General features: G+C 41.8%; 1 protein-coding gene across 2 annotated transcripts in view; it reads right to left on the reverse strand.

Moving 5' to 3' along the window:
* Nucleotides 1-14,832, reverse strand: part of GRHL2 (grainyhead like transcription factor 2) — a 123,359-nt gene that overhangs the window by 18,384 nt on the left and 90,143 nt on the right. Inside the window, exons 11-13 of one of the 2 annotated variants that reach the window (XM_012809952.1) lie at nt 11,702-11,733; nt 8,847-8,849; nt 505-596 (exon numbers count right to left, since the gene is read on the reverse strand). In XM_012809952.1, the coding sequence (XP_012665406.1) occupies nt 505-596; nt 8,847-8,849; nt 11,702-11,733 (127 nt within the window). Of the gene's footprint in view, nt 1-504; nt 597-8,846; nt 8,850-11,206; nt 11,210-11,701; nt 11,734-14,832 lie in introns of both variants that reach the window. The other variant, XM_012809954.2, reaches the window with a different exon arrangement.

Raw genomic sequence — 14,832 nt, forward strand, 5'->3', positions numbered from 1 at the left:
GCTAGACATCAGCATGCCTACTTTGTTTCTAACCCTCTTGGTGAAGTGGGAAAAGACCCTTGACTGAGAGAAAATGAGTAAGTGGTGATGTCACGGCAACACGAGACTCATTTATTTGTGTGAGATGAATCGTTTGCATCTGTTGAATGAGTCTGGATGGCTGGTTCGTAGGCTGTGTGATTGTCACAAACACAACTAGTCTCTGAACCTTGCATCTTGCTGCTGGATGAGTCAGTGTATTCATTACATTTCTCCCAAGGCAAAGGAAGGAACCCCAGGGAGAATAAACATTTACTCAAGGTGTTTACAAGGACAGGATATAGAGCAAAGGAGAAGGCTGAGGACCTCTTGTGTGCATAAAAAGTCTCCAGGCTGGCAGGGAGCCACAGGGGCCTGGCAGGGGGCTTGGAGCCCACAAGCTCTTCTTGGTGAGATGCCCCATCCCCGCTGGGCGGGTCTGTAAGGGACACAACACCTCAGTGATGTGCCCAACAGGAGACATACCTCGCTTCATCACTTCTTCTTTAATCTGCTTAGAAGGTGCTGGACCAAACTCCTCTTCCATGGGCCTGAACATCCTCTTAACAAGGACACTGCTGGTAGAAGATGGGCAGAAATTGTTAGAGAAAGCTGGGCAAGGTGTCAAAACACAAGTTCATGTACACGTCAGTTTCTATCCTTTCCCTTCACTTATGCCATCCCTGGCTGTCTTCAGCCAGATCTACTCACACCCTCCTTCTTCCCCTTGCAAGTCAGCCCTGTCAGAGGCAGAACACACACACCAGTATCTTTAGGGCAGGGTTCTCAACCTTCCTAATGCTGCAAGGCTTTAATACAGTTCCTGTGGGTTGCGACCCACAGGTTGAGAACCGCTGCTTTAGGAGATGGACCTATCACAAACCCTCTGTTGTTGAATATGGACCACAAAGGTGAGACTTCAGGTCAGAGCCAGTGGGAGGTGGGTCTCTGGTGTCTGTGTGGCTTCTGAATCATATCAGCCCTTCCCACCCAGCTGAGGCCTGAGTGACCTGTCCCTTTTTGGCAGCCCCCTTAGGGCACAGCAGTGGCTCGTAGAAAGGACATGGGCCCCCCTCACTGGTTCAGTTACTTTAGTACGAGGCATCCTGCTGCCCTGTGGCTCTGCCTCTTTGTCTGCCAGGAGTGGATGAGACACAGGCCCTGGATGCCAAGATCTTCCCTCCTCCTTCGATGAAGTGTTTAGTCCCCCTTCCCAGAAGACCATGGTGCTGAGGCCCTGCACATCCCCAAGTTGGCCAGTTCTGATGGCTCTGAACTTCCACCCAAACTCCCTGTCCCCTTCAGGCACCCTGCAGAAGGGTAGGATTGTTTGAAAGAAAAAGAAATTGGAAGGACAGAAGTCACTGATACCAAGAAAATGCTGCTGAGCGGAATCTTGCTATTCTTCAAACCTCAAAGAAATGGATACAGAGTTTTAGAAATTTTTACTCTTTTTGGGATTCCTAGGACATGGTGCTGAAAGACACAATCCCAAGCAGCATGATCCTGAATAATCCTAACATATTTCCAGGCTTTTGATCTTTCAGGATTTTCAACATTTGGGATTATGGCAATCAAGATTATGTCTTGCAAGATTATGGTTCACCACAGTGGGACCAGGAGTGTAAACCAATGCCAGATAGACAGTTCAGCAGAACAGTTAAGACAGGGACTCTGGGGCCAGACTACCTTGGTTTAAATCCCTGCCTTACAATTTACTGGCTATAGGAAACTTGGGAAGTTCCTCAACCTCCCTGGTCCCCAGTCTTCTTATCTTTAAAAGGAGGCTGCTGAGAGAATCAAGTGACTCTCAGATGTAAATTACTCACAAGGTCCCCGATATACTGTTAGCACCCTTGAAGTGTTAGAATTGAAGATGATGCTGATGCTGATTACAAGTTGGAGAGCTCTGAGGAAGAGAGACCTGGAGAAGAGTAAATGAGGCCAACAGCTTGAGAGAGGTCAGAGTTTCCATTTACCACCAGACAGCAAATAGTCCAAACCGAGGACTGACGCTGGTAAAGCTCCCAACACAGGAGATGGACAGTACATGAATCCCAAGCTTTCAAGATCATGCAAACCCCTGCAACTCTGTGTTAGCCTTCATGTCTTTAGGAAGTTACTGATGGATGCTCAAATGGAGTTAATGGTGGGGTGCAGTGATAGGAAGAACATATGGTACAAAACTATGGAAAGAAATAGTATTTCTATTAACTCTAATAGTTTAAGTAACTGAACCAAGGATGCTTTAATTTCCTTCTCCTACTCTAGCTGGTCCAAAAGGTATATCTCTCCATCAAAGTCCTCAAAAAGACCTCAGATGTTACACAGTGCTTATTTATCTCCTTGTTCACTTATGTCTCATAAACACTCTGCGAGCCGGCCAGGACAAGGGCCAATTTTATCATTTCAGTGACGACCAAAGACATAATGTGTTCTGTGTCTTATGCAGGGCCATGCAGCTAATAAGTGAAACAAGCTGTTGAGAGAACCCGCTTTTGAGGGAGTAACCTTATGACAAAGTCACTCAGTAAATGTGAGGTGCTGACAAGGAAGGTGTATATGAGAGAGACGCTGTTATGAGTCAGCATTCTCTGACTTTATTCCCTAGTTAATCAAACTATGGAAACAACTGAAAGAAAATCCTAAAACTCAAGCCTTAGCTGCAAGTGTTAAGTTTTTATGGCACTGTTTCCTCTGCTTCCCCTCACTACCTTGTCATAAAAGTAGGTCATGTCACTCTGTCACATCCTGGAATGAAAGAGACTATGGCCTCGGGACTAGAAGATTAGAAAATCCATTCACACAGCAGTCAGAGGCCAGTTGGTTAATAATGGGTAAACATCCTGAAATATCACCAGACACGCATGCATGCTGGGTGAGGGGCCCTAAGCTAGTGAGTGTCTTTGTCACCAAGCATGATTTATATTTTTCCAGTTCTACTGACTTTTGATAGCACCCTGTTCTGAGATGTGACAAACTTTGCCATTGAAATGACATCTTGGATAAACTATATTTTTCCTGGGAGTTCAAAAATGCTTGATCATACTTTCAAATCTATAAACCCAGTGGGAGTTGGTAAGTTTGTGTGGCTCACATTCAAGTGTTTCATTTATTTTCAAAGCCAGGCATAAAAGAAAGGGCAAATGCGACTGTGCCATTCAACATGTGAAAAGAGCACAAATTCCAGGTCTCCTGGTGCATGACTGCATTGACCCTTCCTACCCAGGGGTTCTTCATACCTGGCTTCAAACAAATGTATTCAAAATATTTTGGGGAAAAAATCATAGCTGTAGTAAACATGTACAGATTTTTTGGTCATTGTTTTCTAAATACAATTTAACAATTATTTTCATAGCATTTACATAGTATTAGGTATTATACATTATCTAGAGATAATTTAAGGTATACTGGGGGTATGCATAAATTACATGCAAATACTATACCATTTTATATCAAAGACTGGCATATCTGTGAATTTTGGTATCTGCAGGAGGCCTTGGAATCAATCTTCCACAGATACTGAGAGATGAATGTACATTGGATAGTATCACAAAAGGACCAGAGAACAAGGAAAAGGTGCTTTCTCTAATATCATTCTTCATCTGATTGGTGCAAGGTGTTGATTAATATGTAGAATGATTCTAGGTCCAGCAGCACATATAGTCCTTGTGGGACTGACCTCAGGGAAAGAAAGTCACTGAGGCGTAAACAAATGAGAGTTATATTTCATCAGAAAAACATGTGGGAAGGTGTCAGGTCTGAACCATGGGTCTCTGGCCACACCCAAGAAAGACAATGTTGCATCCTGCCTGCCAGGCTGACCTGCACTAGGCTTTGGGTGCCTAGTGAGGAGGTGCCTAAAAAGAGCACAAAAAGGGGATGTAGGCACTGCAGAGACACAGCTTGTCTGTTTCACAACTCTGCTTATGGCAGGTGTATGCTAATTACCCAGTGTTCCCTAAACAAGTAGAGATCCCTTGCCCATGTGACCCTCAGAAAATGTAGCCATCTTATATCCTGGAAGTGTTTGACATTATGGAGTAGGAGCTCAATTAATTCATATTCAACAAATTACTCTTTGGAGAAGAACCTACCATTCCCAAATGATTTTAATCAGTGATAAATTGAGGTGTTTAGTAGCATTCATCTAACAGAACCAGTATAAAACAAAACCAAACACATAAAAACAAAAACATAGATTTAATTACTATTACTGCAAGGTGACCTCAAAATTGCAAATGATGAGGTCAGTAGATCCCAGAAGGATCATTTAAAAAGGTAATACAGAGATTTCTGTTTCTAGCTAAAATATTATAGCATATGGCTGATCAAAGTTCCAGGCAAGAACAACTTGAAATTCTATCTAAAATTATTTTTTAAATCCTTATTAAAAGTATTGGAGAGCTACTGATGAGAGCTAGAACTGGAGAAGTTGAGATCTCAGAGAAAAGAACTGCAGAAGGGTGACCTGAGAATCAGTGACAACTACTCTTGGCTTGGATAAAGTAGATGATAATCCCAGTGGAGAAACACACCTAAGGGCAAAGAAACTTACGCAGCTTTTGGTAATCTTACAGTGCTAAAGAAACAAAAATTGGGATTTAGGTCTGCAAATGTACCCACAACTAATGGTCAAATTTCCAGAGTAGAGAGGCACAGAGAAGTAAGCCAGATACTCTGTAATATTTCTGCTAAGTTCTTAAACCACAGAAGACAAGAGAATATGTTAGGTAGAAAGCCCTTGAAAATCACAGAGGAGGTTTTTGGCAGTCTCACCATGCTAAGGAGACAAAAATCAGCATGCCTCACCAAAGAAGACGACACACAGTAAATGCCTCAGCTCTACATCCTAGGATGAGACGGGGATAGTATAAAGCTAATACAAACTGCAATTCCAGTTTGGATGAGTTTTGTCCTTGACTCAATCACGGCAATCTGTACCCACTTAGGCAGCACAACAAAAGATAGGGAAAACTTTCATAAGAGAGAAATAGGGCCAAATAGAGCCTTTGTAATTTTTATGTACGTTGTTCACCATTGAATTAATATTTATCAAGTAGACTAATAAAAAAGACCAAAGAGAAAACAGATGGTAGAAACTGATCCATAGATAACACACTTATAGCACAATTATTTTAGTTATCAGATATGAACTGAAAATAGTTATGATTACTGTGTTCATGAAAATAAATGGCAATATATAGAGATCTGGAATCTTTTAAAAATAAGCTTCATAAATTCTCATACTAAAAAATGCAGTAATTAAAATAAAGAACTGCTAAAGGAAGGGGATTTTCTACAACTAAATATGAATTTTTAACAGTTGATTGGACCCAAAAGATAAAAGAGAAAATTTGAAAATTAGATCAAGAGAAAATATCCACATTGAAGTATGAAGAGCAAAGAAGATGAAAAATTCAGAAAAGAATATAATATTTTTCTAATTATTATGGACACAATAAAAAGTGCTATTATGCAGTTAGAGTCTCAAAGTAGTGTAGAGAGAGAGAACAGGGAAGAAGTAGTATTTGAAGAGATAATGACTGAAAATGTTCTAAAACTGATGAAGATATCAGCAATAAACAGATTCAACAAATGCTATAAAATACCAAGCAGGAAAAATATACAAAGAAAATCTACACATAGGAACATCATAATAGAAATTCTAAAAACAAAAGAGAAAGAGACAACCTTAAAAGCAGGCAGTTGAGAGAGAGAAAAGAAAGCAAGCTTTCAAAGAAACAATAATAAGACAGACATCATCTCAACAGAAACGATGAAAACCAAAACATAAAGAAAATAACTGCCAACCTGTGATTTTATACCTAGCAAAAATATCCTACAAAAGTGACTGTGAAATGAAAGCATTGACAATAAATAAAAAAGAAACAACAGAGAGAATTCTTTGCCAAGTTCCATGACAAAAGGAATACTAGCCAGAGCTATTTAGGCAATAGAAAAAGGATCCCAAAGACAACAGAAATAAAGGAAGAAATGAAGAACAACAGTAAGGGTCAACACAGGCAAGATGTAGAACAGAAGGTAAAGCTCAGTTTTAAGAGTCTTAAGTTTAAATTCCTTAATTTGCAGAATGGCAAACTAGTATACAAGTAAGAATAACTGGTTCTAATGTAAGAAACTGGTGAAAGCCTGTGACTCTGAATGATGGTAAAAGATTCATTTCCTTAAGTATTTTTTAAAACCTCCATCGTACATCTGATGCTGATTTGAGTACTACTGAGTGGATTTTTAAATGCAATAACTAACAGTAAAAAATAAGAATTTACCTGTTGAAAGAAAGGGGCTTTTTTACAAATAAATATGAATTTATAATTATCTCAAAATTAAAAATTTAATTTAAAACATAGTAAGAAACAGGAGACAGCATTGTGTCAATCATTTTATGTAATCATTTCTTTCTAATGTTATAAAAATCATTATTTGTGGCTTGGAATAAAACTTAGAAGGATGGCCAGGTGCTGCAGTGGTACACACCTGTAGACCCAGCTACTTGGGAGCCTGAGGCAAGAGGATGACTTGAGCCCAAGAGCTCAAGGCTGTAGTGTGCTAGGATAGCATTTCTGAATAGCCACTGTACTCCAGCCTGAGCAACATAATGAGACCTCATCGCTTACAAAAAAAATTCCAAGGACAATGTCATATATATGGGTTTAAAATGTGCCATGCTCAACTTTGATAGCAATGAAGAATTGCCCTGATAAACAGTGTGAGATGAAGTAAAAAGTCACTTTAATATTGAAAAAGAACTTGATGTCAAAGATGAATTACGAGGAATTTGAATAAATGTGTTTCATACACTGTGACAGATATTTCTATATTATGTAAAACATTACTCTTCAAATACATGTATAATTAAATCAGCAAAACAAGTATCCATAAATTACTAAGTCTTGGCTATAATTATAAAGGTTTCCTATTTAAGTTAGTCAAAAAAATTTGTTTTCATCTTCTTGGAAATTGGGAAAATTGCTTGATATTTTTCATGACCTTATATTCGTGTATACGTGGTAAAACATAGCCCACCATTTCCTACATTTCAATAGTTTACTTGGCTTTCCTGAGAATCTTATTAAAGAAAAACACTTGGATCCTCTGGGAAATTGCTCTTTTAAGAGAAATAATGAAGAAGTCTAGAATTTTCTTTTGTAGCCCTATAAGAATCACTAATAAACACAGTGTGACAGCTTTTTAGATTTAACACTACGTTGAGTAAATGTACTCACAGTTGATTGGTTAGTAGTCTCTAACTTCCCCCAAAGGGCACTGAATTCTAGCCAGAGTATTTTCTTTCACAGAAGAGCATGCCGAACAGCTGAGCTCATGGCGGCAGAGGCTGAGCTCATGGTGCAGTCTGGCAGCATCTACAGGACCTCTTCTTGCAGGAGACAGAGGGCCCTCTGCTGGACATGCTCAGAGCCTAATGAGCGAACTTTCTGTGGGGAGCCAACTCTGAGCATCATGAGACCAACGTACAGGGTGGCCTGCCCAGTGTGTGCCTTCTTCTGGCTTGGGTTTCCATAAAGCCTCAGCCTTTGAAAAGATTATACAAGGTGCTTCCGAGAGAGATAATGGTGTCTGGTGTATTTTTGAGAAGAAGCAAAGAGAGAAGAAATTCTTAGAGAGGACTGAGGTCTGAGGGTCCCAGGTAGCATCCTGTGGCAATGGCAGCATCTTGGAGAGAAACCGCTGACTTCTGAATGAGTGACAACCCAGCTAAGGCTTATGCCCCAAATGTAACAAGAAGCTGCAGAGCTGAAGAAACTTTGAAGAGGATGTCAGTGGGGACCACTGCAAACAGAGGATCAAGGCAAGAGGGGATTCCTGGAAACCAAAGGCCTGATGTCAATGGTGACCAGATCCCCAGAAATAATGGAAACAGAATTTCTCACCAGGCATGGTGTTTGCTTACAATTTGCATATTATTTCAGGGGATTGAAAGCCTTTCCTTTCCCCTCATAACAGCCATCTTCAAATCCCAGGTTAAGGATGTATGCTCTGTACAAAATTCTTTCTGTTTGATCTGTTTTTTTCTTTACATCTCGATCTCCCTCTTTTCCCTTTTTCAATTAAATATCACTTATTCAGGGCCTGACAAGAAATTTTAATAATAATAGCTATAATTCTTTTAAAAGTACCTTCCATGTGTCAACACCTTTTATATATTGATGCTTAAACAGTAATTATGCTAGCAGGTAGGTATTATTATCCTGCTATTTTTAGATGAGGAAATTGAGACTCCAAAAGGTTATTTTAAGTTCGGAACTCATAAGATCAAAACCAGATTCAAATCACAGCTGACTGGCTCTAGCGAGGTGTTTCTCCAACGCCGCTGCACATTAGAATCACCTGAAGATGTCTACCAGTGGCTGAGTTGTCCCCACACCAATTAAATCCAAATCACTGGAGCTTGTTTTCTTAAACTCCCCAGGTTACTCAAATGTGTAGCAGGAGACCTTATGCTGAGAACTACTGTCTAAAACCCTCTGTGTCTGTTGTATCACCTGACTTCAAGACGGATAAGTATGTCCTGAAGAGACATTAACAAACCTTGCATGATTTTGGAGGTGCTGGAAGAGGGGCCACCCTGGATGTTATATGCTCCGTCTTGTGTGAAGGATGCCCTCAAGTGCTCATTTGTATGCTTTGATGGTAATGTGAGTATTAACTACTGTGAGAATTGATGAGGCAGTGAGAGTGAAGGACTTGGCCAGAAAGCAGTCAGTCCTGATGGAGGCTGTGCAAACGCCAGTGAAGGTAGCACTCATGTGAACACGGATGGCAGCCTCAGATCTGACCCCCTCTACCCACTCCAACTGGGCTTGTCACAACCCGAGTCCCACAGGCCAAAAGATGAACCAAGGGTGTGCCTTTGTCAAGACCATAAAATTATCCAAGTGAGGTCCTGTTACTTGGTGCCTCCTTTGCAGCCACAGGTCAAGAATTAAGAGGGTTAGCAGTAGGGTGTGAGGGCTAAAAGCAGGTGATGGGAAGTGCCGCTAGACCCCGGCTGAATCCTGCCTCTAGCGCTTACCAGCTGTGTGATTTGGAATCACTTTCCTAGTCTCTTGCATGCCAAAGTTTCTAAGACTAGGAAACTTATTTTCCTCCTTATAAAATGGAGATAATAGGAAATTTAGAAGAATTCAATGAGGCTTATAAGCACTTAGTATAGTGCCCAGCCAAAGTATCCAGTAATGTTAATGATTCCTTTTACAAATAACAATCGCCAGGCACTGACTATCAACACTGAGGCTCCAACACTGTCTGTCCGCATCACTCAAACTCTAATTTAGAAGATGGGTAATAGCAAGAGATTCATGCCTCAGGCCTCATGCTTATGCAGAAACACCCAGTAATACAAAGAAGCCGAGCCAGTGGAGTTACAAGTGGGCTGATGGCCATCTAAGTGTGTCAACTTGCAAGGAAGGACAGTTTGAGGTAAGACAGATTTACTACTGAGGTCTGCACCTCAAAGAGAATTCAGAATCTCAGACACTTCTCACTCATAACACTAAGTTTTCCCATGAGAATAACAGAATATTAGTACTAAGTAGAATCTTTGCAATTAAATTATACAAAATCTTCAATATAAAATTAAAGAAACCAAAGCCAAGAGATCAAAGAGCTGGGCTGAGTCTTCACATCAGTAAGCTGTACCCCAGGAGTGGAACGTGGGCTTCCTGAGCTCAGGATCAACACTCTTTCTGCAACACCCCACTGTACTTTACAAAGTATGTGAATAACTGATTAGAATTGACTGTGCTAATCACCGTGTTCATTCTGACCACTGGAAATGTGTTACCTAGGTACCAAAATACAAAGAACAATCTAATGATGTATTTAGAAAATTTAGAACTCCGAATTTAGAGATTAAGGCCCAGACAAGGTTATGCCCCTGGCCAGCTGGGGAATCACTTGGCTCCTTTGACATTTTCTATCCTTGAAGACAGAAGGTGGCAAACTTCTTCTGTAAAGGGCCAGACAGTAATTATTAAATACTTAGGCTTGGCAGGCTGTACCATATGGTCTCTGCTCCAACTACTCAACTCTGTTGTTGGGGCAGCAAAGTAGCCACAGACAACACCTAAAGGAATTAAAATGGCTATGTTCCAGTAAAACTTTATTTATGGACACTTGGATTTCATATAATTTTCACACGGCCTTCATATTATTCTTTAAAAAATGTTTTTTTGTTTTCAATCATTGAAAAATGTAAAAACCATTCTTAGTTTGCCAACTATACAGAAACAGGGGGTGGGCCTGATTTGGTCCTCAGGCTATAGCTTGCCATCCTTTACTCTAGAATGAGCTTATCGATATCTGCTCTGTGTCACCATCTATGAAATGTTTTACAAGAAAATATCAAATATATTAATTACACGAGGATAAGGAAGCCTGGTTTGAGTGTAGTTTGAAAAAATAAAAAGATCTAGAGATTTTAGATTTTTATACATATGTCATGCGAACAAAGAACATAAAGTAGATATTGGAAGTGAACGTAGTCCTAGACTGCTTTAAGAGGAAAATAGCATCCAGGTTGTAAGAACTTCCCCAGTGTGATCTATATAACTTATGTTTATCCAAACAGCCAATCTTAAGGAGACTACTAACAAATTTAGTAGTACACCTTGGAGGGAAGTTGAGATGTTGAGAGGTAAAACTGTATTTTTACTAAGAACAGCTGCAAGAAGGAAGGGGGTGTTTGAAAGATGAGGAAGGATGAGACTTATGCAGAGAGCAGAGCCATGAAAAGGAGGTAGATGTCAGCTCAACAAATAAAATAGCTTCCTAAGAGCTGGATCGTCCAACAGTGTGAGTGATGAGCTCTTACACAGTGTGATGAGGTCTCAACTGGGAGCATTCAACAAGCAGCTGGCGGACCCCTTGGCAGGGATGTAGTATAGATGTTAGCATTGCCTGGGAGAGGAGGTCAGCTAGATGACCTTAAGGAGGGTTTTCTTTTCTTTTCTCTCTTTCTTTCTTTTTTTGGGGGTTGCTTTAAACTTCTGAGTCTATAAAATGAGTTAATGGATACAAAGCGCTTTGAAGATTTGGCTGCCCTACAAGTCTTTGCACTGGCATGCGTCCTGTGCAAAGATGGAGAACATCTCCCAGTGCTGTTAAGCAGAGACTTGCAGTGGAGACTCTGGGATCCTTCACAGACCCTCTCGTGTCTACAGTCCTGGAGAACAGTAAAAAGGTTCTCAGCCTTCCCATTTCCTATTCGAACCAGCCTCACCACTGGCACTCCAGGCTCACTCCCAGAGAGAGGGCCTCAAGGGAGAGTTTAAGCATGAGCCTGTGGCCAGTCCTGGAAGAGGGGCAAACTGCCTCCCCTGGTTCTGGCCTCAAGCTTAGTTTGATCCTGCATTGGGGCCAAACAAGGGGTACTGGGAAGGGCTATCAGGGAAGAGAAGGGTCACTTACAAAATAGCTTATTATTCAAGGGTAGATCATAGGAAGGAAAGGGGGAAGGAAGGAAAGCCCAGAGCAGGATGTTGCTCCCCCAGCCTTCCTCCCAGACACTCTCAGCGCTGGGGCCTGAGGCGAGAGGAGGGCTTCACTCTCGGCCCTGGGTTGCCCAGCCCGGACAGAGCTATTTCCTCAGACAGGAACCAACTTTGGGGGTTTAAATGAAAAGAACTGAGCAGCACCTTACCCTTCTCGTTCATCATCCGTGTTGTAATACACCTGTGGAGAACAATAGGCTTACTGTAGGTCAGAGACAACAACCAGAAATATGTCACGTGAAGTACAGACTGTCCTGAGGCAGAAACTCTCTTTAAAAAGACAAATCTGTTTAATGAAGCTGCGTGTGTGTGTATGTGTGTGTGTGTGTGTGTGTGTGTTCCTAAGGAAATGCAAATCTACTCCTCTCAATCTCTGTGGGGTTATGAAGGAAAACTACAGATTGGTTATTTCTAGCTAAGGTTAGTCTGATCAGATTCTCTCCGGCCCTAAGTCACGTCTTGCTTTTGACATTAAGGAAACATTTTGGCAGGATGGAAAACCCATTGCTTAGAAGGCTCTGGCTTGCCCGGTGGCTCTTAGCCTGTGAGTAGCACGTCCCATTGGGTCCACAGGGAGCAGAGTCTGGATGCTGTGTTACCAGGGAGCGGAAAGGCATGAAGGTCTCACACCAGGACAAGAGCAACCCCAGGCTTCTCTGCTTACTTCCCAAAGGGGCCTGGGTTATCCTGGCACCCCACAACCACAGGTATCTACAGCTCAGCTGTCTTCAGGCTGTGAAAGGTCATTTAGCTCTGGGAGATGTTCCTGGCCAGGAAGGCAGATCTCTGGGGGGCAGAGTTTTCCTTTAGGTGGTCAGCCTGGTGGCAGGCAGAATCAGATCAAAGAAGTTACGAAGCAAACTGATTATCTTATGGAACTATGGGAGAAATCCAGAAGGGATCTGCTATGTGTGAACATCCTCTTGGCCTAATTATTTCTAAACATGAGTTGAGAGCCTTGTGAGTTTTCTCTGTGCTTCAGGACCATTTGCATTGGGGTAGAGAACATCTGAGCCAGTAGGAGACATTTACATTCTAACTTCAAAGTGGACTCTGAGTCTAGCCACTGTCCTCACCCCAGCCTGGAAGAGAAACAGCTGTGTCCAGACAACCTCCCCAGAAACTTTCTCAAAGGCTCATGGCAGCACCTGGGACGCTGCCAAGCATAGACCTACTTATATAACAGAACTGGTTACCTGGAACTCTCTGGGCATGAGTCATTCTAGTCTAGCAGCTCATATTTCTACAGGAACTTTTTTTCTTGTAATTTTTTTCATGGCTGTTGTTCTATACTTTATTTTTTTCTTAAACCAAAAACAATGGAAGAAAGTTGTTTTTTGTTTTCTGCCACCCCCTCCTCCAACAAGTTTCAGTGTGGAATTCAGAGCATCTGTCTGAGACTCTCCACTTAGAAGATGTGGAGTGACCCACATAAGGAAGGGAGGCTGGGCTGTGCCACTGGCCATGCATCTGGATCGTTTTGCAAAGTCCCTGATGTTGGCTTGTGTCTTTCCCTGTTTCTTTAGCGGTGGCACAATGCGTCTACCCCCCTTCTTGACTCTTTGGCCTCTGCAAAGTTGGTTGGTGACCCAAAGACAGAAGCAGACTTCTCTGAAGTGTTTTCTTGCCCTCCTGAATGGCTGCCACTTCCCTGTCACCTTCCTTTCTTTGTCATTTATCCTCCTCTTACATAAAGTCCCACTGTTTCTTCTTTGTCAGCTGTTGGGCCCATTGCACTGCCTTAAATTTTAGAGCATGTTTTTCGAACTTTAAAGTTCATAAAAATATCTGGAGACTTTATCATGCATGCAAATTCCTAGAGCTTGCTTCAGAGATTTTAATTTGAAAGACCTAGTCTAGAACTTGGGAATCTGAATCCTTATCAAAAACTAGTGTGATATGGGGGAAGATTGTTTACAAGCCACAATGCAAAAGACTGTTCTTGAGAACAGTGTCCTCCTTGGGTACTTTGAGGAAGGTTGGTACCTATCAAATATATATTATCCAACAAGATGGTCCCTCTGCATCCCACAGTTTTTCCCAACCCCCCCCCCCCCATCCCATGTGCATTCCTGGCACAAACAGTCTGATCATTAGGACTTCAACATGAAAAAAAAAAAACCCTCGAGAGCACCCGCACATTGGATTATTCCCTTGTATTAGTTTTTGGTAAATGTTTAAAGAATATTACAATCTTCAGGCAAATCAATGGCATAATGGGAGGAGTGGGGGACATGTGGACCAGCGGGGAAAATACCCACCCAAGGACACCCCTGGGCCATGTCCTTGGGTGAATAGGAATGCTGAGCCATCGCTGATGTGCCTTCAGTGTAGCTCAGGAGAATCTCACTGACCGTGAGAACTACAAGGTTTCTGGTCCTGCAGTTGTGCAGAGCTATAATGCAGCTGATTTTGGCAAGACTCAGGCCCCTGTTGTTTCTGACCTACATACGATTGCGTGCCTTTCTTCCCTTCTCTTCCCACTCTCTTAAGATGAACCAGCCCTATCCTTTGACCCGCCATTGAAAGGTCTTGTTTTATAGGGTTTAGTTGGCCAATTCCTGGCCCACCTCCACTTTGAAGACTATGCATCTGCCTCTTCTCTCCTGCCTTTAAAAGCCCCAGGGAGACAATGCCCAAGCTTTTAGCTAAGCTGACTCCCATGGCCAAATGCAGATTTATTACCTCATCAATATACTTTTTTTTTTTAACTTTTTTATTTGTTTTCTTAAGTGACTATGTCTGTATCTGTCACCAGGTTGGAGAGAAGTGGCATAATCAGTTTACTGCAACCTCCAACTTCCAGGCTTAAGTGATACTCTTGCTTCAGCCTCCTTAGTAGCTAGGACTACAGGGATGCACCACTACAACCAGCTATTTTAAAAAATTATTTTCTGGGCAGTGCTTGTGGCTCAAGGAGTAGGGTGCTAGTCACATATACCAGGGGTGGTGGGTTCAAGCCTGGCCCTGGCCAAAAACTACAAAAAACCCCCAATGTTGGAGAGGTGTTCTAGCAGCCCTCTTAAAAGATTGTTGTCTCATAAGCTCAAGATTCCTCATTTACACACACTCACTAACTCAAAGCATCTGTGTAGGCCCTTTTGCATCAATCCTGTTGGACCTGAAGTGCAAGGGAAACTGATGTAAACATTAAGCTTCTGCAGCTTACTGTGTTATTGGTAACAAAGTTCTTTAGCTCTGACCCAGGAGTCTCATGTCTTCCTCCAGCATCCATGAAATTCTTATAGACTAAATTGTTAGCTTATATATCAGTAAAACC

This window comes from Otolemur garnettii, unplaced genomic scaffold, assembly GCF_000181295.1.
Source record: "Otolemur garnettii isolate 467f Iridium unplaced genomic scaffold, OtoGar3 scaffold00004, whole genome shotgun sequence".
NCBI classification, from domain to species: Eukaryota; Metazoa; Chordata; class Mammalia; order Primates; family Galagidae; genus Otolemur; species Otolemur garnettii.